This window comes from Cheilinus undulatus, linkage group 18 (genome assembly GCF_018320785.1).
Source record: "Cheilinus undulatus linkage group 18, ASM1832078v1, whole genome shotgun sequence".
In the NCBI taxonomy this organism is placed as follows: Eukaryota; Metazoa; Chordata; class Actinopteri; order Labriformes; family Labridae; genus Cheilinus; species Cheilinus undulatus.
The window spans coordinates 39296806-39320526 of NC_054882.1; the positions used below are offsets into that span (position 1 = coordinate 39296806).

The window sequence follows — 23721 nt, forward strand, 5'->3', positions numbered from 1 at the left end:
TCTTACTAGTCTCTTTCTTGCACACTCGCTCAGTTTATGGGGATGGCCTGATCTAGGCAGATTTACACATGTACCTTATGACTTCCATTTCTCAATGTCAGATTTAACTGAACTCCCTGGGGATGTGCAGTACCTTGACATTTTTTGCATCCATTCCCTGACTTACACATCTCAACATTTTCTTTGAGTTGCTTGGAGTGTTCTTTTGTCTTCATGGTGTAATGGTAGCTAGGAATACTGATTAACCAGTGACTGAACCTTCCAGACACAGGTGCCTTTAGACTACAATCACTTGAGAAACATTCACTGCACTAGGGTGGTCCCCATTTCACTAACTGTGAGACCACTAGCACCAATTAGTTGGACCTCTGCTGGCAGTCTGGCACACCCTGACTTCAAATCAAATTTGCAGTCAACATTTTCAACAACTTTCACCATCACTGATGTGTTCTATAAAGGTGCTATGGAGCATCGTGTCCTCTGGTAAATAATCTTTCACTGCATGTATCTTTTTAGTTGCATGGCGGCGCAGGGGTTAACGCTGTTATCTCGCAGCAAGGTGGGTCCTGGTTCACTTCCTGATCAGGGGTTTTCTGTGTGGAATTTGCATGTTCTCCCTCACAGTGTTAACTTTGGGAGCTATTTTTAATTTTAGTTTTAGTCATTTAAAGAAATGCATTTTAATTTTTAGTCCCATTTTAGTCATTTCTATCCTTTTTAGTTTTAGTCTAGTTTTAGTCCATCAAAAGTCCTCACATTTTGGTCTTTTCTTTTAGTCCAAGCATTTATTCTCTACAGCTGAGAAGCAGAATAGCTATAGATGCATTGTTTTTTGACAGATTTACCCACAGTGGAGAAATATCACATATTTTGTATGTGCAATGAAAACTACATCACATTTCAGTCTAGTTTTAGTCATTTTGATGAAAACTAAACTTATTTTTTGCAGTTTTAGTCATCAAAATCTATTTTTGTCAGTTTTAGTCTAGTTTTTGTCATGGAAACAAAGGCTGTCGACGAATAGTTTTAGTCATAATTTTAGTTGATGAAATTGACACTACTCCCTCGTGCATGTGTGGGTACTCCAGCTTCCTCACACCACCAAAGACATGCTCATTTGGTTAACTGATCCCTAAAAATTGGCTGTAGGTGTGGATCTCTATATATCAACCCTGTGACTGACTGGCAACCACTCCAGGGTGTAACCAGCCTCTTGCACAATGACAGCTGGCATAAGCTCCAGCCCCACAGGAGCGTATAGAACATGAATGATGAGTATGGCTTTATATTTAAGGTGATCTCACTGAGAATGCCAAGTTATTGGCAAGTATTTTATGTTGTCTGCCCCTGTGAAAAAATTAAGGTTGTTCTAATGGTCATGAAAATTCAGATAAATCAAAATCATGAAATCTGTCATTTTGGAGCAAAGTGTGATGTTTCCTGATACTATCCCACCTCAAGGCTCTCTTCAGACATTTTATCTTGAGTCCAGATGTATCAGGACTGAAGCCCAGATTTCAGAGTTTTACTGTCATTCACATCTGGCTTTCAAATGTGTCTAAAATGGGTCTCGAGTGAAATATCAATCTGATTGAGTGGCCTGAATTGCATAATGTCAGCTCTAAAATTTTGATGAACCCATGCAAAATGCATGAAGGTACGTGGGGTGCACGAATGTCCATAGTTGTGAGTTTTTCACATGATGAAATAATAACTAAATGTTCAATACAGAAAGAAATAAATCTCTGAGTCAAAAGAAGGAAAGTTGTGCAACAGAAGCTTCAGCACTGATGCTACAGGTTTGAGCTTGTCTTTGTTTCAGCAGAAGAAAAGCACAACAGTCGAGCTGGAGGTGTGAACAAATAAGCGTCAATTAGCAGTCTTAGAGCTTTTTTTTTTTTTTACTGTGAATCACATGATACAGAGAGGAGGGCAGATCCAGGAGTGTTCATACATCATCAACCAAAAAACCAAACACAGCTCTCTGAGGACATCCAGTGGCTGAGAAAGTCATTTGTAATGCCTCCATGCCAGTGATAGTCAGGGCTGGAGGCAGGGACGTGCACCAGTGTTCGTTTTGACAGCACTTCTTAATTTAGTTTTAGTTATAGTCTTTTATCAAAAGTATCTTTTAGTTTTAGTCATAATTTAGTCATCTAAATTGTTTTAGTTTTAGTGTAGTTTCAGTTGACAAAACTTCCCAACATTTTAGTCGACGAAATTTACAGTAAATTTAGTCGACTGATTGGATCTCCCTCATATCTCATCCCACCTTGATTGGATATACTGGATGCCTAACTTGCCCCTACTTTCTACATGACGAAATTAGGTCTGATTGGATAAAGTCTCTGTCGAACATTTTCGTCTCGTTTTTATGTCGACTAAATTGCCAGTTAATTTTGTTTTAGTTTTTGTCCATGTGCACTTGTTTTTATTAGTTACTGTCTCGTTTTCATCAGGAGAAAAAAAGGCAAAATGAAAACTATAATGAAGAAGATAACACCTTAAAATAAATAAAATATAAAACCTATCTCTGGATCCTAGATCTCCGGAGGTATCAAAATAAATTGAACTCTTGTGCAAAAGTAACAGCTCTTGGGCAAAAAGATGCATGTCATGCAATAGACGTCACTGTTTGACAGACGTTTCACACTGCCATGTGTGCGTCATTTTTGGAGAAATAAGCTACACTTTTGACCACTTTTGTCTGTTTTTGTGACTGTTCACTAGAAGTGTGTGGTAATACGTTAATACTGTATCCTGAGATATAGCTATGGTGTTGCTTTGATTACCATCATGAAGATGGTGCTGTGGGATTAGCACACATTAATAATAAATTCCCCCAGAATATGTGTATTTTTCCACCTGCAGCACCAATGCCTGTGTATGAAGACACTTTAAAATGATGACTAAACTCCTGTTAATGATGTCAGGACGGTTTTGCAAAAGACAAAACACTCATGTACAGACCGATGCACAGATACTCGCGCGCCATGGCTTGGCACGGTGCTGGCACGGCTCTGGCACCGTGGTAATCTCCTCTAAAGTCAAACTGGTAGACGTGCACCACTGGCTCAAATGTGATCTCAGACAACAAGAGTTTAAAAATTGCGGCCCACAGGAAGATATTTTTTAGCCCCCCACTTGACATCAAAGTGTAGTGTTAGTGTGGCCCGCACCTTTTACGCACGCACACTACAGCCTCAGTCGCAAAAATCCACCAGTTTCTGCCGCCAGTCAACAACACTGCAGCTTTAAAGCCGACGAAAGGCTCAGTTCTCATTATATCCATAATATGAATACGCATCAAGAGATAAGAACAATTCAAAACAGGTGCCTTAATCCACAAATGCATTTAATGAACACACTGCAGCCGACAAAACACGCTAGTTTGATGTCTTCATAATAAACAATCTTCCGGTTGTTATGGTTGAGGGCGAAGGCATCAATGATTTCTGCTTGGTCCAGGGCTCGGGTTCTGTCTGAGTTTAGTGCCAGCAGTAGGCTACCAGGGTGCTGGTCTGAGAGTCTCCGCTGCTGTTCCTCAACTCATTCTTTAAGCGACGCAGACATCACAGCTCACTGATGTGACAGGAAGGGTCAGAGATATGGATAGGAGTTTAAATAAGTCTATAAAGGCATCCAGAGGTTTTTGCCTTGTAAAACCAAACTTCTCATGAGTGGGATTAAAACAGCTGCTCAAGATGACAGATGTTTTCCCTGCGTAATTGTGACGTAGACATCGTATCCCGCTTTAGTGAGCGACTCAGTTCAATTTCTCGTCTGATTTAATCCCTGATTATTACAATCTATAATGCCAAAGTAATATCAACTAATTTTATTTACATATGGTTTAATTTTATGCCAACAAGACGTGAAATTGTGGTCTTGATCACTTAAGTTTAAACGGGATGTAGGGGCCAAATGAGAATTGGCTTATTCATATAGGACCTGCCTTATTCATATGTAAGGTTATTTACATGTTGACATATTTACAGTTTAAGTACAGTGCAGTATATTTCATAGTTAATAATTTATCTAAAAAGGGACTTTCATCATTATTTCTTATTTACATATCGCTGATTCTTGAGGATTTGGATAAAACAGGTTTCAATTTTGAAAATAAAAAGTAAGTCAAATTACAAAATCTGAAGGTATATCATTATAGACGAAGGTCTTGGCTGTTCAGCAATGTATCGGTGCAACCTCCTGATTTTGTATTTGTTTTATAAAATAGGCATTTTTCCGGTTATTACTTTGTTTTTGTCAACACCGTCAGACACAATAAAAAGCAAATTATTTTTTATTTATTTGGTCTAATATGTATTTAGACTTTTAAAATCATTGTCTGGCATTCTTAGTACACATATATGCTGTTAAATGTTGAATATTCACTTTTGTTCATTTTTTATACTGTTTCACGTGTACTACTTTAAAAGATCTAACATCATACAATGTTTACTTTTAGTCTAAATAGAAAAAGTATTTTTTTTTTATTATTTAACAAACATGTTTTAGTATTAAAAGAGACTTTTACTTTAATAACTCAACAGCACTGAAGAAACATATTGTAAGCATATTCATTTAAAGGGGCTCTATGTAAGATTTTTGCTTTAAAACTTCCCACTTTTGAGTATATAATGGTGCGCACTTTATCCCGATGTGAAGAATGGGGCTCTTCGTGTCTTCCTTGTTTGCCTGTATAAGTCTGTGTAGTCGTTTCTCTGTGAAGAACTCGGGCCGAATTTTCCGCGAAATCTCAACGGAAGTGACGTCAGGTACTACGTAATGCGCACACCCCGTTGCTCTACTTATACCTGACAGCGGCGTGTTGAATGGAGAGGGCTGCTTCCACAAGTAAACGGCCGGCTAGCTCAGCCCAAACACCCACACAAACTCCTCGGAAACATAAAAAACTGAGACAGTTTTATCTGCTGAAGCCCGTCAAGCTAAAAGAGAGTGTAACCGACGCAGGGGGAAATGGAGGATAAATATCGATGGAGCAGTTGAGAAATAGAGGGAGCTATGCTCGGCGCTCGGGATAAATACCGATCAGAGATGGCCGTCTTTCAGTGGAAAAGGTAAAGCATCACTCTGGACCATGAAATGCAATGTAGTGTTTTATGTTGTATAAACCATACGCTACATCACGTTAGCTTGCTTACAAAGATGCTATCCAAACAACGAGAATGTCACGTTACTCATTTAGTGGTTTCCGGATAATATTTCATCTGTTTCTTGCTTCCTGGCACTGGACTCGACTCACTGAGTTTATGTTTTGATACTTAGTTTGTAAAATATCTTCAACACATAATGTAAGCTATGTGATATCCGTGGTCGAGGCACCATTATCAGAGCTAAGCAACGTTAGCCCTGTTGCTTCTGCTCTAAAACGCGTCCCATTCAATACACATCATACATTACACACGTAAAAAGACAATTAAATTGGTCAGTGCTGCACTAAGTCGCTAAGTTGTTCATTCATAGAAATGGTCGCGAAAATATCGACCTTTTTTAATAGCCTTTGTGTCGTGTCTGCACTAGAGGTTCAAATATGCTTTATTCATTTTCGTTTTTAGTTGGTGGAACTTTTAAGTGTTACCTCACTTTCCTCCTCTGTATACACGATGCCGGTAAATCACCTTGGTCTGCGTGTGTATCAGCTGATAAACCGGAGGCTCGTTCATGAGCAAGGAGCGTGCCGTTGTGGACGAGCAACACAATATTGTTGTAGTTCGCCTAATGGCCGGCGGTGTCGCTACACTGATATTTTTCTAAGTTTTGCATAGAGCCCCTTTAAATGAATAAAAAATAGAAATAAACCTAGAAAAAAACCTTACATATGTGCAAAGGATCACCTGATTATAACCTTGATTCTTTTTATTCATGAAAATGTTTTTAATTTCCGACAGAATTAGCACTTTTCTTAGTGGGACTTGTTTTATCCAAATGCCCAAGAATCAGTGATATATTTAGAATTCATTAGTTCAAAAAGATAATAAGACACAGACAATGCGTGATAAAAACGTTTTATTTAGAACTGCTCCAAACCAGTCACGTAACCCACTTACCTGCTCTCGCCCTCCCTCCCTCCTTTCTCTCTCTCTTTCTCCTCTCTGGACTCTGTGTAGGCAGGCCCAGGCCAGGTGAAATAGGGCTCAGATCAGGTTTTGTGAATAGGTTGCTGTGTTAAAGCCATAAACCGTCATGTTGAATGATATTCCAGTCTTGTAAATTCATCATCAGTGGATTTTAAAAACTTTAAACTCTGTAAAACTTGTCATATGTTACAAGGACAGCATATTGTTGCCTGACCTGTTTAGATTACTAAATTTTCCTTCTAAGGCAACTAATTAACCGCAGTAACATGTGTACTCGTTAAATGGTACCGACATCTAATATTGGATCATTTCTCTTTATAAACATTACTGCAGCCTATATATCAGTTGTCGGTCGTACTGATATTGCAAAAAAAAATTGTGCGGCCTACAGGATGACTCCTTGGAGCAAATCCAGTTCCTGTGCTACAGCCTCCTCCTCCACTGCTGGAGTCAGAGCCCCAAAACCTGTAGCTCATTCAGAAAGACCCCAGAAACGGGTATCACTTGAGGCATTTGGTTTCACTGCCAAGAAGCTGAGGAAAAGAAAAGCAAGATAGCCATTTACATAACTGCACTTCATTGTTCTTAATTGTTGGTGCTGCTGTGAGTTTTGTTTTTCTGTAAAGTGATATGGCTGTTCAAAGTAAATTAAATAACTTGCACTGAAAAGTTATGGAGATGGTTGACTATTTGTATGACTACATTATATCTGAGTTGAGCCTTGCGAAAAGTGTTTTACTGAATAGATTGAAAACATTGAAATTAAATAAAAGCAAACTAACAAAAGCTGTTAAAAATCACCCTCTTCCTTTAAAATGCTATTGGTCCTGCGACTCTTAATAGTGTAGGTGAAAGTCTTTTTACAACTCGAATGCTTTATTAGAGAACAGTATACTGTGAACATGCCCTTGGGCTAAGGGCATGTACACAGTATACTCCTTTTTACATGAAAACCTCTGGTAAGTGACTGATAGGCAGAAAAAAGGCTCTTACACATGTGGCATGGTAGGTTGATGGTCGGGTAATATAATTTGGTGTCGAAAAAAATTTCAGTCAAAAGATTTTTTTTGCTTTAATCCCTGCAATACAGTCAGAAGGACAAACCGGAGCAATCACAATAATCACTCCAAATATCCAACAGAATCAGCTGTTTACGGCCTTTCTCCCTCTCTGTGAGTGACACATGTCAGCACCATGGTTAGCTCCACATTAACACACGTGAAATTTCAGCTCAAACATCAACAATTTGATCTTTTACAGCACAAAAACACTCTTATACACTGAACCTTACCTTTACATTCATTACACGCCGAAAATATTTAAATAATCAAATGTATCAGTCTTTTGAGTAATATTGACTTCACAGCAGCAGATTAGAGAGAGGGGCATTAAGACAACTACAGGGGCACAAATTCTCGGTCATAGCTGATTCTATTCTATCTATACAAATGTTTGGCAGTTAATAACACAAGTTACACTTTGAAACATTGCTAAAATTAAATTTCACACACACAAGGCACTGTGCCACAGCTGATATAGAAGCCACGTCTCTCTCTTTTCCCTTCCTCTCATGCGCACACAGCTATGCGCGCTTTGGCGCACCAACATTTAAAATAAACACCAAACATTATTCAGCATGTAAATAACTTTCATGGACTGCATGTCTGAATGCAGTCAGCACACTGGGCATTGCGGCCAGATGTGTGTGATATTTTGATAGAACGTACTGTAGCCTATTGTCAAGTTTTCTTCATTTTGTTGAGATTTTACCTGTCGGCTGTACAATTCTTTGGAGACCTCAAACTCACGCTCAATGACAGGTGATCTAGTGAGGTTCATTATGTGCTTCACAGCCGTTGCATCAAGAAAGTTTTCACTTTCAGGATTCAGTGCCACAAGTTTGTTTGGGCACTGCAGGTGTTAAGGATGCGTTCGCACTGGCAGTGAAGGCCATGTCCAACACCTTACTGAACTCCACATCACAGGCCTGTACAGTGGGTGGAGTGGTGTGTGGGGGGGCACAATGGGTCATCAGGGGGGCATGGCCCAAAAGTCACCTGTGGTTCTTTAGTGCCAAGTCTAAATGAAAACTTTTATTTCCCTTTAATCCATGTGTAATTATCGTTGGGTGCGTGCGACGGAGGAATGTGTTTTTTGTGTTGTTCCAATGCACATAAAGGAAATAAATGTGTATACCACAAACATTTGTAATTGCAACAGTTTCTCTCCCTTCTGGTTGTTTTAACGGACACCATTTTAGATACACGTGAACTTGCATGCCCTTGAACGTATGCACTGGGAGCTTTGTGAACACTTATCAGTTATGAGGGGTTTTCCACACAAAACAAACAGAATAAAACCATCTTTATGAAGAAAGGTTAGAGTCCTTCTTTTCATCCTCCAGTCCTGACATAGTTAAAGCTTGAGTCCGAATCCGAGTCATCAGTGCTTGATCCCAAGGTGAGTCACGAGTTCTCCAAATCAGGACTCCAGTCTGAGTCAGTGTTGCCAACTCCTCGGTATGGAAAGTAGCTATTGGCTGTCCTAAAAGTCGCCAGAAGTCGCTAAATGACATCATCACCTAATTTGCATAATCATGGGTATGCATTTACTTATAATGGACACTGTAGGAGAGAGGGAAAACGTCATGAGAGAGACAAAAAGTGAGTAAAAAGATCCTTAAGATGTATAAAACTACAATGAACTTTTTATAATGTCACAATTCCAACCCTCCTCCTTTATCTGGGCTTGGGACTGGCAAAAAATGACTCGGAGAAATACTCTGGCAGAGTAACTTTAATTTTTAGTTTTAGTTTATTATTCTATTAATTATTCTATTTTTCTTTGAAGTTTAGCCTTCTTACTTCTGGTGTAGTTTTAAGCCTATGCTCCACTTACAAGCCTACATCAAATTCAAGTGAAACATTAACATTTTTAACCATAACATTCATAAATATTTTTTGTATAAAGTCTTCATTAACAACTTTAAATTGACCAAAAAGAGACAACAGAAAAAAAACTGTTAAGACACCTTCACAAAGCGGTTAATTTGCAGTCTGACATGGAGGCGTGAGCTTCTCCTGCTCCAACTGCAGCTGAGACCATAGACTGTAGAGGCTGAGACCAGCTGAGTGCTTTGGGACGGGGAGGGGCCAACGGAGAGGAGCAACAATGATACATGTTTTAACTTCGGAGTCTTCAAATGTCTTCAGTAACACCAGAGAAAGAGAGTCACTAGAGGGGTCTGAAAACTCGCTAAATATAGCGACAAAGTCGCTAAGTTGGCAACACTGGTCTGAGTCCTGGACTCAGTACTACCACACTGGTCAAGGGCCAGGCTAATAGCTTGAGTGCTTTCATGCTTTCATCCAATCAGGTTGCAGCATTTTTAAATCTGAAAGGATTGTTTCTCTCCTGAGTGGGTGTGGCTTCAGCTCATTTAACAGACACACCCACAACATCCTGGAGCAGATTTTACTGCCTCACTTTTAATGATTTTGAAGCTTTATTTTATAAGCTCAGAGAAGTTTTATTTGCATGAAATTTTACCTGGTGGTTTATAACACATTGGGCTGTCATACAACTAACCTAAATACAGATTTGTTATCACTTTACAGGGTCTTTTAAGACATTAAGAACACAGTACCAGTCCAACGTTTGACCATTTCCTCCCTCTAGTTTCAGCCAAAAGACACAGAACTCTTCTTTGACACTCTTCGCGCCATGAGAATAACAAAAATTCCTTAAATTATGGATTTTTTTGATTGTTCAAGGCACAAAACACATCAAAATGGCTTTTAATTGTGTTTTCTAACCTACCACCATCCAATCTCAGGGCTTGTTTTCCCTCAAATAGGTGCACAGTCATCATAGGAAAGCAGGAAGTGACATTGTACTGCTCTGATCTTTACTGTGTGGACCTTCCCCTTCATTTTACAGCTCTATGAGCTGGTCATAACAAAAAACCAAATCATTATCATGACTTTGTTTGTAGTCTTTGTCAAAAGAGGGTGGAGGGTCTCATAGTGCACCAATTTTACTTTTCACAGTTAGTTTTTTGGCTGAGGTCAGCCCTACAGATGGCTTTGTCTGACTGACTGAGTGAGTGATGCTACTTTCAGAGCCATACCATACAGAGTTGGGTTTGCTAGGACTGAATGCCTCCACTGTGTTAACTACAGCCATACATACAGAGTTGCGCTATGGGTAGGGTTTAATTGTACTGAAAGCCCTCTAAAGGTGAGAGGGACCTGGAGGACCTCCACTTCACACCGGGAATTAGACGAGCGCCGCCATATCTCTTGTTCTAATACTGGAAGTCACTTGAACTGAACATCTTCTTCATTGGTTTCTTCGTGCATTACCACCATATTAATAGAGGCAAGTTCGCCACATAAGGAAATATAAGTAGATGAAAAATATGTGACTTTCCAGACTAACAAGTACGGCGATTACATAACATTCATTTTACAAAATCGATTGATGATCCAAATTCAAGTATCATTTTTCACAGACATAATATGCGACCAGAGATTGTCTGGCTGGATGCCAGTGTTGCTGCCATGTTGCAAAAGGCAAGCCCACTATGTCATTTAATACAGTAGACAAGGATTGTGCACATTTTCGGAATAAAAAGCTCAAACGACGAAATTACATGGATTTTATTGGATCATTTAACAAATGATCCATATTAATGTAACAACTGATAGTGAAATATAAGTATATATAAAGAAGCCGTAAATTGTTTTTTATGCAGACGGTCCATTTTTTTGCAGAAGTGGTCCAGCACAATAAACGCTGAACCAGAAGCACTGTTCCCTTTAAGGGGTTTTACTGCGCAGTTGCGCACTGGTCTCCACCTCTCTGCACAGAAGAAAAAAAATTGCGCACTCAAATTTCCTCGACGAGTTTTCACTGTTATTTTTAATAAGCGCTGTGATCAAAGGTGCATTAGTGCGTACGCTAGCTGGTACTGTAGCCTAGGGTTTCTACCTCCATGGCAGCCTCATATGTGAGAGATGTAAAGTGTGACTATCATACAATCCAACGGCCGACACACTGATGGCAGGGCCTGATGTTGACAGTTGCTGAATGCAGGTGGATTCCATCCATGGAGGGTTCCACAGTGAGGCACTTTGGTGAGTTGAATTTAACAGTGTCCCAAACTCTTTCTCCCTCTAGCTATGCTTGCCTTTTAGTGCCAGTGTGTGTGTGAATTGGATGCTTGTGTCACTGACTGATTTACACATAAAGGGAGGATTTTTTTTTTTTTTTTTTTCTGAAATACCTGCCATGTGGCCAAGTCTATTGATGCATCCGTCGTGCATATTTGCACAGACACGTTTGGCTTCATGTCATTGACACAAAGACGCAAACACTAATGCCAATCACAGACAGACAAACACAAGCTAACCTGTTGGTGTAGACCTGAGGCTTCTTTCTGCAGAGGAGAAAAGGATTCAATACAGAGCTGAACTTTTCTCCTGCTTTGAAGGGATACTTCAACATTTTGGCAAATTCGCCCATTGCCATAACTCCTATAGTCTTAATAATAGGTTGGTTTCCGTAAGTTGTCGGTGCAAGCTCTTTCTAGATCTAGGGGGACCGATATACCAGCTGCACAGCTAATGCTATGGAAGCAGATGGTATTTTTTGCTTTCCCTCATCGAACTCATCAAATACACAATCCAACAACTCCAAAACGCTTTCATGGACAAGTTGTGACCTGCACATTCACCACGCTACGAAATAATAACGTATAATTATGTAACATTACGACACATGAAGCAAATTCAGTGCAGCAGCCATGTCTGAAGTGTAGTTCCAGTTTTTCATTTAACTTTAAAACATCTCCGTCTGGTAATGTACCATGATTATTTCATAGCGTGGTGAATGCAGTGTTAATTTTGTTGACTAATTATTTTCATTTTAGTTTTCATTAATAGCCTTTTTTCCCCCGAAAACTAGACAGTAACTAATAAAAACAAGTACACATGGACAAAAACTAAAACTAAATCAAATGACATTTTAGTCAACAAATAAAAACTAGATGAAAATGTTTGACAAAGACTTTATCTAATCGTGTAGAAAGTAGCGGCAAGTTAGGCATATATCCAATCACAGCTACTTTGGCTATGTGGAAAGGTGGGATGAGATACGGGGGAGATCCAATTATAACTGCTTTTGCTGTGTGGTGGCGGGGTAAGTTGGGGAGAGATCCAATCAGTCGACTAAATTTACTGTAAATTTTATCAACTAAAATGTTGGGAAGTTTTGTCAACTAAAACTAGACTAAAACTAAAACAATTTAGATGACTAAATTATGACTAAAACTAAAAGACATTTTTGGCAGAAGACTATAACTAAAACTAGATTAAAAAGTGCTGTCAAAATTAACGCTGGGTGAATGCGCAGGTCACAACTTGTCCACGAGAACGTTTTGGAGTTGTTGGATTGTGTATTGGATGAGTTTGAAGAGGGAAAGCAAAAAATACGGTCTGCCTACATAGCGTTAGCTGTGCAGCTGGTATATCAGACCCCCCAGATCTAGAAACAGCTTGCACCGACAACTAACGGAAACAAACCTATTACTAAGACTATAGGAATTGTGGCAATAGGCAAATTTGCCAAAATGTTGAAGTATCCCTTTAAAGCTCTCTGATCTTGGCGCCTACATGCATCAATGCTGTCTGTATGAATAACCGCTCTCCCTTTTTCCTCACTATTTCTCCTAAGCGAGCTGCAGACTGTTAGAAATATTGTTTTATTAAGATTCCACTTCTAAATTTTTTCATGACAGTACACCCTAATGATAAAACATAAATATGAGCTCATTATCAAAACATTTGATAGGTGCCACGTTGCAGGAAAACTACAAATTTACTGCATATTGATAATTGACCGATCAAAAACATCATAAAATCTCTTAAATCCTGATAACTGATCAGAAGGGCAGTTAGAAACAGAGGCAGACAGGAGCCAGGAATAGAAAACTTCTACAGGAGTTAAAACACTATAGCTGAAGAGAGTAAAGCTGTAAATTTCTCTGTTTTTATCATTTTATTTATTGCAGCAGTGAGTTAAAACAGCTGATGTCATCTTTCCCACGTGTTAACTTAATTTAACACATTCAAATAATCTATTATCTACATAAACAATTATTACTAACTCTTAACATTAAACGGATGTCTATTAGTATGTAAATACAGTACTTTAAAGAATGAATCTGGCTAAAATGACCCAGGAAAGAGTTGGATCTCCTTAAATGGACCTACAACAAAAGGATTTAAGTCCTGATGTTTCTAACAGTGGGATTTCTCTGTAATATGCTGTTTAATTTGTGCAGGTAGAAGTCCTTAAGGAGAGCTGACTGTGATTAGGTTGATGAAGCATGAGACCAGAGCATGTGTTTTGTCTCATCCATCATTAAGCTTACTGCCTTTTTCTATGAGACTACAAACTTTGTTAATCTCTGCTTTCACCTGAGGACAAATGCTTGTAAGTTAGAATCACAGTTTACTTTTTAAAGGATTGTAAATCCTTAAAATGTATACCTTGATTATATTAAACAGGATTTCCAGACATTATAAATTTGGCTAGCTAACTTGTTGTGACAACTTTCCATGACAGAAAAATATTTTTGCTCAACCCCTGGTCTGCTAGGTTTCAGATTATTTCAGTCGGCTCGTCCAGTATATCCAAGGCCTGCTAGTGGTTAGCTCAGATGTCTCTGTAGGAACGTCTGGACCACTTGTCTTGTTAAATCCAGAGCAGAGAGCCACACCAAAATTCCTCTTCTGCTTCTTCTTTTTGCTTGTTTGAGGCTGTATTGGAGTGTGGACCAGAGTAACTAACAGTGTTAAATAATAAGATAGACAGCTCATTAACATTTAAAGCCACAGACACAGAAACAGCTCGTTCTGAGCAGGGCTGAAACAGAGGGGTTTTTTAGGCATGCAAAAATCAAATACTAGAGTGTTTTTTCAGCAACAAACTTCACAGGCAGGTTTTGAAGAACTCTGAGACCAATATAAACTTGTCTTAAAGGGGTAAAATATGTCCCCTTTAACTAACTGCGACAATCATAGAAAAGGCATGGTCCCATACCTTATCTTAGATTGCAGTGGTCAAGATTCTTTTTAGGTTATTTATTGATCCGGCATTCCTGTGCATATCACCTTAGAGCAGTTCTCAACCTTTTCAGCACGAGACCCCAAAATAAAGGTGCCAGAGAGCGGGGACCCCACCTGTACCTGAGGGTGGTTGAACACAGCCATGAACATTCAAGTATAGCCGTGTGCAGACAAGGCCGCCCATGAGGGGATAAATGGGAGGGCTTTCTGGGTCCCAGACAAACTGGGGGTCCATGGAGGTCAGGAAAATTATGGTCAGTTGTAAGGTTAAGCTGTGATATCCATGTTTTATATTTGACCTGAAAAATAACCACTTTTATCAAGTAAACAAAGATTTTTTTGCATTCTTATGTGTCTTAGTAAACAGCCTTCTTAAAAATGTAAACCCCCTTTCTTAAAAGCGTGGGTTAAAAAGAGTTAAAATGGGTTGAAAAGGTGGCGAGATTAGATTTTAAAGTAGCAGAAATGGGTAATAGTTGCAAAAAATAGATTAAAGTGGCAAAAAATAAGCAAAAAATCAGGTATGGGTTAAACTGGCAAAAACAGACATAAAAAGCAGTAAAAGCAGATTTAAAAGTGGCCAAATTTGGTTTCAAGTGGCAAAAATGGGTGGAAAATTTGATGAAATGGCAAGAAAAATAGGTTTAAATGGGCAAAATTGATTAACTGAGCGAGTAAAGTAGGCAGAAATAGACAGAAATTGATTAAACTGGAAAACATGGGCATAACAAATTGTAAAAATGTGATTAAAATGGGCAAAAATTGGCATGAAAAGTGGTAAAAAGAGGTTAATAGAGGCAATGATGGGTCAGCAGAGGCAAAAATGGGCAATGGGTGGCAAGAATTTGTCTAGAAGTCACAAAAGTGGGTGGAAAGGGTTTAAAACTTACAAAAATGGGTTTTAAGTTGTAAAAATGGCAGAAATGGTAGAAAAAAAGTGATGAAAATGGGTTAAAATTTGGCAAAGTGGTGTAAAGTTGTAAGTGTGTAAATTAAAAATATTTTTAGTTTTACCCCCTCTCAGTGTCTTGTGAACCCCAGCAGCGTCCTGACCCCAATGTCAAGAACCACTGCCCTAGAGGAACCCCAAAGCAACTCAACAGAGCTTCTGTAACCAGGGACTGTAGCACATCCGCTTGTTTTAGTACAGCAGTGGGTTTTCACTGCAAGGAGAAAGTGCTGCAAACAACTTACCAGTATCTTTCCCTTGGCTAATTATTGACTGATTCTACAGTAAGCCATGAGCAATATAAAGGACAATAAAACTATGAACAAACTAGGCCAAGCTGCTTGGAATAAAAGCTGTGCAGGTTACAGGGTACCAAAAGTGAAAGTCTCCTCTGTCCTGTAGAAGACTGCAGCAGTATAGGGTAAAGAACCAGACAGGGTTTGTTTCAAAGTAGACCACTTTCATGCAATCCTTGCCTCCGCCATTTACAGGAAGTATATAAGTGACAAAGCCTTGCTGCTGAACTACATATCCACCACCTGCTTCTGACCTGAGACGCTAAGGTAAAGACTTCCAAAGCCACATTTATTCAGATTTCATCACCGAGATAGTCCATAACTATCATGCATGTTTTAATGTTGAGTATGGACTTTGATTTTAAACATTTTTGAATATGAATGGGAATTTTTGGAGTGACAGCAAATGAGGGAATGTCTTTTTGCAATTAATATTTGTCCTTCAAGAAAAGATTTTGTAATGCTTTGAATAATGTTAATCCCCCCATCCTAAGATGCTCCTCATAGTGTGTGGTTACATTAATATTTGCATGCTTTTTTTTTTTTTGTTTAAGAGGCTGGGTTTTGAAGAATGGCCTGATTTGATCATTCTTTTCAGAAGGAAAACACTGTTACAATGCCTCCTCCCGGTGTGTGTCTGAACATTTTGGAGGCTCGTCAGAAAAAAGAAGGTTTTGGGAGTCCTGAGAACGTTGACAAGTTCCTCAACCAGGACTACCAGCAGCTGAAGCAGTACTGCCTCATCCGGGGAGTGAGGTACATCGATGACTTGTTTCCCCCTGACAGGAGATCCATTGGTGAAGGGGTGCTGAGTCCCTCTGACCTGGAGCGAGTGATGTGGCTTAGACCATCGGTGAGTTTTCTTTTTGTTTGTTGTAATAACAGAAAAGATCCAATATCACAGTGAAGAATGCATGTTCTTGTATTCTGTCAACACCTTGTAAGTACACTGACTAAACTGAGCATCTTTTAATGGCTCATGTTTTGTATTTTTAAATAAGCACAAGGCCCGACACTTTTTACCTCGCTGGAGTTAAAGTTCCATGTTCTGCCTGCTTTTGAATGACTTGCCTAACAATCTTAAAACTCACTGGCTATCATCATCTAATATATTTGTATTTTAATTCTGGGTACAGAGGTAAAACATCTTTTTCGTTCTGGTGAAGTTAGAAAAGATTTCATGCAAGATTACCGGGCTTTTAATTTCATATTTTGACCTTTTAGAATGACATTTTTAAATTTTAAGTGATCTTTTCAACTCATGATTTTGAATTTTACCCCACTTTTTGGCCTTTTTTACTCCTAACCTAGACTTTTAATTTTGTATTTTGCCCTTGAAAAACTCATTTAAAATTTTAAAACAATGATTTTAATTTTATCTAATATTTTTCACCTTTTAAACTCACGATTATTGATTTGCCTTTTATCTCTTTTTTCCTTTTAAACTCATTTGAAATTTTTGTCTCATATGATAACCTTAAAACTCAGAATTTTGTTTTTTAATATCTTATTTTGCCTTTTAAATTTATGATTTAAATTTTTTTTCGTACTGTGATGTTTTAATTTTTTTTTTTTTAATTTTATCTCATGTTTTAACCTTTCAAACTCATGATCCTAAATTTTATGTCATATTTTGACCCATAAAACTAGTGATTCAAATTTCTATTTGATATTTTTGACTTTTAAAAACTTATTTTGAATTTTTATTTCATGCTTTGACCTTTTAAACCAATAGTTTTGTCTTTTTTATCTCAGATTTTGAGACTTTCCATGTATAATTTTAACTTTTTTAATGTCAAAATCATCTATCTTCAGTTTTTTTTTCTATATTTTATTAGTGGTGAAAATTATGTTGACACTTTATGGTTAAATGTTGACCCTGGTAGGCCCTGAGGTTCGACCTAAATTCAGAATCTGGCCCCAGCTGTGGCTGAGTTTGACACCCCTGGCCTACAGGATCGCTGGCACTCCCATTTGCATATCTACTTTAACCACTAGTAGAATTGTAACCAAATGAGATAAAGCAATAATTCTTTTTGCATTTAAAACCAGAGGAGTAACACTATCACACATTCAATGTGTTTCAGAGTACTGCTTACTTCTAGAAATATTCTTCTTTCTTTTGCGGAAATGTAGTATAAAGCGCATACGTCAAAAACAATATAATATAATATAATCTGGGTTATAATTGTGTTGTTTTCTTGCAGGTCACAAGTCACGGTAATTATTGTTTCAGCATGGTTTTCTGCTAACAGATGTATGCTCAAAAGTATCTGACACACTTAGAGATTTGATTGCACAACTGTAAATAGTTTATTTAAATTTAGTTTATTTAAATTTAAAATTATTTAAAAACATTTTTGAATTACACTAATGTTGCCTAATTTGAACCCATTTTATGACTTTTTCCCACTAATTTGGCCAATTTTAACACATTTTTGCAACTTAAACCCATTTTTTGTCCTTTTAAACCCTTTCCACCACTTTTTTTCTGCCTGTTTTTGCCACTTCTAAACCAAATCTTGCAACTCTCTCCCTATTGTTGGCTCTGTTGATACATTATTGCCACTATTAACCCCTTTTACCACTTCTTAAGCCACATTTCTCAATTTGATATGCCCATTTTTGCCAATTTCTGACTATTTCTGCCTCAGCTAACCCTTTTTGCCAGTTTATATCAATTTTCATTTCATTTTACCTAATTTCCACCTGTTTTTGCCACTTTAATGCCATTTCAGGCACTTTTGAATCCTCTTTTACCACTTGATATGCCAAATTTTTCCACTGTAACCCATTTTTTGGTTATTTTCTGCCACGTGTTTTAAAAGGATGCCATCTTTTTGCAAATTTAGCACACCTTCAGTTTATTTTTAATTTTTGCCACCGTTTTTAAAGATGAGTGTATTTCAAAAATGAAGTTATGACCATATTCAAAATCTTTTTTTTTTTGTGGTTTGAAATGATCTTGTGCAACTTTTTTACAAGCACAGTTTTGAGGGATACAGCTATGACGTCTCTGTATTTAAGAAAAATGTATAAAAATACCACTTTACTTTTTTTTCACTTTGGAGCAATTTGATTTGTTGCTATGGCTTTATCACATACATATCATTAAGATTAGGGTTCTAAGGGTTTCAACTCATAATTTGGACTTTATGCCACATTTTTATCTTTTAGATTCCCAATTTTAAATCTTAAGTCACATTTTGACATTTTCTCCTTCCTTTGGCTTTTTAATCCTATATTTTGACTTTTAAAAATATGATTGCAATTATTTTTTCTCATATTTTGACATTTTTAATGTCAAATTTTTACTTTTTAGATTTTGACCTTTTACATTCCCAACTTTGAATTTAAGTCATATTTTTTAACTTTTTAAGTCATTATTTTGAGTTCTAGCTCATATTCGACTTTTTCAAATGTTAATTTTTCGCTTTTTAATCCCATATAATACCTATCAGACTCACAATTTAAAATGTTAACTCAGATTTTGACTCCTAAACTCATGATTTCAAAATTGATATTATATTTTCACCTTTCAGACTTGGGGTTTCAACTTTACTCCTCATATAATTGCTCTTTAAAAACACTATTTTTCTATGTTTCATATCATGTTCTGATCTTTGAACTAATGATTTGGAATTTCTATCTCAGATTTGAACCTTTAAACTTATCATTTTTACTTTTTTGAATTTCTAAATGATTTATCATTGGTGCTGTTTTTTTTCCCATACTTTATTACTGGTGAAAATGAGGTTGACAGTTATGGTTAAATGCTGACCCTGTTAGACCCTCAGGTTGGACCTAAATCCAGAATCTGGCCCCTGCTTTGATTGAGTTTGACACCCCTGATCTAGGAGTTTACAGTAGAATGTGTGCAAGATACAACAACTTAGCTCACGCTCACTTGAGCAGAAGGTTGAATCTTGGAAAAAAAAACTTTCAATCAGTTTTCACTCAAAATTAAGGGAAATAAATAATGCCAAAATAAAAACACTGAGATGCAGATTTGTAGTAAGTAAATCAAGAAGAGGAGAAAGAAAACAACTTTTTGATTGCAAGTTTTTTCCGAGGAGTTTGGTTCAGTCATTCCAGACGTTTCAGTTGTGCCAGAATCTGCCTGCTCGGCTTTGACAACACAGTTCTACTAATTTATGACTCAAATTGCAGTGTGAATATACAGAAACCAGAGGAATGACTAAAGTGAAAATCCAGTGGAGTAGCCAGACCTCTATGACTGGGATGGCCCAGCTGTGGCAGTAAAAATATAATATATATATATATATATATAAAATATTTCCCCAGTCACTTCCTGCCAAAGCTCTCTCACACTATTATTTTATGATGATTATGCCGATACATGTCATCATCAACAGGCCCAACACACACACGGATCACATGTTGAGATAACATAGAGAAACTTGTCCAAACGCGGGTGTTTTATTTGATCGTCAGTGCACTATTGATAATAAATACTGTCAAACTCTAACCAGAGGGTTTTGCAAAAGGAGTCTTTTCTTGTGGTCAGTATAAAAAGTGGAATCATTTCTAGAAATAATAAAAACTTGAATATTGTTTTGTGCATGCATGCATGTTTAAACTTAGAGAGACTTTTGGTTTGTTCTATTTTAGTTGGTTTTGATTTGTTCACATCTTTTGACCTTTTTTTGTTTAGAAAATTGTGCCTAATCCAGCCTTTACGGTTGATGGGGTGTCAAGATTTGACTTGAGTCAAGGAGAAATACTTGGTAAGTATTTTTTTTGCTATATTTCAGCATTATGTATGACTGTTTTTGACTACTCAATAACCCTATTTTCTTTCTTTCTTTCTTTCTTTCTTTCTTTCTTTCTTTCTCTTTTTTTAGGAAACTGCTGGTTTCTTGCAGCTATCGGCGCTCTGACCTTCCAGGAAAATGTCCTCAACCATGTTGTTCCTTCAGAGCAAACATTTGATGAAAATTACTGTGGTCTGTTCCACTTCAGGGTAAATACCAAAAACATACCTGGTCATGATTTAAAGTGGGATGATCTCATCAAAAGCTGATTGAAGTCAGACATTCTGCAGTAAAATGTGGAAAAAAAAAAAAAAGCATCTTGCAACTGTCCTTTAATCCAGGGATTCTCAACATTGGGGTCGGGACCCCATTTGGGGTCGCAAGACACTGAGAGGGGGTCTCCAGATGTCCTAAAAAACTAAAAACATTTTTGAATTACACTAATGTTGCCTAATTTGAACTCATTTTATGACTTTTTCCCACTAATTTGGCCAATTTTAACACATTTTTGCAACTTAAACCCGTTTTTTGGCCATTTTAAACCCTTTCCACCACTTTTTTTCTGCCTGTTTTTGCCACTTCTAAACCAAATCTTGCGACTCTCTCCCTATTGTTGGCTCTGTTGATACATTATTGCCACTATTAACCCCTTTTACCACTTTTTAAGCCACATTTCTCAATTTGATATGCCCATTTTTGCCAATTTCTGACTATTTCTGCCTCAGATAACCCTTTTTGCCAGTTTATATCAATTTTCATTTCATTTCACCTAATTTCCACCTAATTTTGCCACTTTAACGCCATTTCAGCCACTTTTGAATCCCCTTTTACCACTTAATATGCCAAATTTTTCCACTGTAACCCATTTTTTGGTTATTTTCTGCCACTCTTATGTGACTTTTGGTGTTTACATCCCATTTCTGCCACTTTTAAAATCTAAGTTTTACCACCTTCCCCATCATTTTTTGCCATTACAAACCAATCTGAGCTATTTTAAATGTATTTTAATTCTGTTTTTAACAAAAAGATTTACATTTTTAAGAGGGCTTCTTACTACACAAATGAATTAAAGTTTGTTTTTTGATAAGAGTGGTTATTATTCAGGTTAAATATAAAATACCACAGCTTAACTTTACAATAGACCATGATTTTGCTGGCCCCCAGTCTGACTGGGCTCTAGAAAGCTCTCCCATTTGTCCCCTCTATGGGCGACCTTGTCTGCACCTGACTATTCTTGAATGTGCATGGCTGTGTTCAGCCACCTTCACGGGCTGAAAGGCTTGAGAACCACTGCTTTAATCTATAGCCAGGCATACACTGTGAGCCTTCAAGCCTATTATCACCTGGTTTTTGAGTTTGCAGTGCGTAGTTTGTGAGGACACAACGGCCGACCTCTGCTCAATCATATAACCATATAATTATAACTGGGTTAACCATATTACATTTTTATAATATCTTATATATATTTTTGACATTTGATAGTATTATATTCAGCTCCTTCTCCCGGGCCATGCTGGCGGAAGAGAGAAAGACAGACAGCACTGTGCACGAAAATGACAGAGAAGTGACAAAAAAGAATCGGCTGATCATCTGTCCTAACAGTATTTCTCAGTTATCAGTGAATATTTAAACAGCCCTGACTTCCGTGTTTTATGTAGGACTCTAACATGCACTAACTGCGCATGGATCAGTTGGTCAGCATGGATCATCACTGCTCACTTTACTATAAACTCTAAATTAATCAGAGCCACATCTGCTGGAACCATGACTGTAAATAATTGGCTGTTTATTATAAGCTATTGACAATCCATTTTGCTCAGCACAGCTCTCTCTCTCTCTCTCTCTCTCTCTCTCTCTATCTATCGAGGCCTGTTAAAAGTTATTAAAGTACAATTAGCTGAACTCTTATTTCTTGGACAGCTTGGAACAATGATTAACAAATCTTTCCTTTTTCATGCCAACAATGAGGAGCACCAATGTCCGCTAAGCACGAAGCAATAAAGCTGCACAAGAAACAACAGAATAATGACAGTACGTCAAAAGCAAAATGCAAACAAGCTTTTGCACCTCAAAGGTTCTGGAATAGTCAATGATATTATCATCTGCATGAGTCAACAAGCAGGCCTTTAGCTATTGCATGTACTTAACTTATAATTCTAATTTTATCACAGATGATCACAGGTGAAATAGAGTCTACCTTTACACCAGTGGTACTCAGCCTTATTCTACCATAAAGCCACATTGTCTAGAAAAAGCGAGAGCCACAATCCCAACCCGAAATGTAAGGTAGATAACAGATCAGTTAATCTGTAGTTGAAATGAAATAAAACTGTGGATTTGTGGATAATTATGAGGTTAAATTGGATGCAAATGTCTGTATAGTGTCAGAAGAACCAATATGTCACTGATAATGAGCATGTATTTATTTTATCTATCACTGACATCAGGCTAAAACCTTGTATCTCAATTTTTCACGATTTTAATTTGTTTTTATATATCATATTTATATCATTTTATAAACTATAAATTTTTCATTCCCTGAAAAGTGATCATTTTGGAGATAACAGTCTTTGGCCCAACACCAGCATTATGAAAGTTCCACCTGGCCCAAAGATTTTTTAAGATATTAGAATGAGCTGAGTTTGAGCTCTGAGATGCTTTTCAAAGAAAATGATGGATGATGGTTGTCTATTTGGGTATTTATATCTCACATTGGGGGATTTACTGGAGTTCTGTGGCTTTATTAACATAAAAGAGATGCTTTATAATTTTTTTCTGCTCATTTTTAATTCTTTAGTTAAAGGGGGAGGGGCCTCGTATTGGTCTTTGCCCTGGGCCTCCAAATGACAAAAACCAGCCCTGCCTCACACCTGCAGCTCTCCAGACACATCGTTTCACCCTTCCTCATTTTGGAGCTTTGGTTTTATATTTCTGCTCTTTTAACAATATTTATGATCATTAGTGCATTAAAATCAAATAAAACACCCACGTTTGAACAACTTTCACTAGATATTAGATATGACGTTATCTCCATGTGTAATCCGTGTGAGTTGTGCTCGTCAATGACGCGCATCAGCGTAATTGTCATAAGATCTGGGTGTGAGAGAGCATCGGCAGGATGTGGCTGGAGAAAAAGTTAAAATGAGGAAATGGGAAGCTTCAGTTTGATCATAAGACAGCACACAATGTCACAAACAGGTCCAGTGCAGAGGTTGCACTGGACCTGTTTGTTGTCCATCACTCCTTTAAAGGTGCAGTGTGTAATATTTAGCCCAGTAGCATTTAGTAAAACAAACAAACTTGGTCAAATGAAACATGATGTCTATAGGTAGGTCTATCCTAAGTACTGTTTATCCACCTGAAAAAAATGTGTTTTTGTTTTATATTAACTCAGAATAAGCTATCTATTTATACATGGGGAGGGTCCCCTCCACGGGCGCATCCATCTTGAATTTTTGCATTTTGCAT

The 23721-nt window shown here is 37.5% G+C and overlaps 1 protein-coding gene across 1 annotated transcript in view; it reads left to right on the forward strand.

Annotated features, from left to right (window-relative positions):
- Positions 1 to 15686: 15686 nt before the first annotated feature.
- Positions 15687 to 23721, forward strand: part of LOC121526595 (calpain-1 catalytic subunit-like) — a 28557-nt gene continuing 20522 nt past the window's right edge. The window contains exons 1-4 of the mRNA XM_041813240.1: positions 15687 to 15745; positions 16077 to 16331; positions 20154 to 20226; positions 20344 to 20462. Of these exons, the coding sequence (XP_041669174.1) occupies positions 16095 to 16331; positions 20154 to 20226; positions 20344 to 20462 (429 nt within the window). The 5' untranslated portion in view covers positions 15687 to 15745; positions 16077 to 16094. The remainder of the gene's footprint in view (positions 15746 to 16076; positions 16332 to 20153; positions 20227 to 20343; positions 20463 to 23721) is intronic.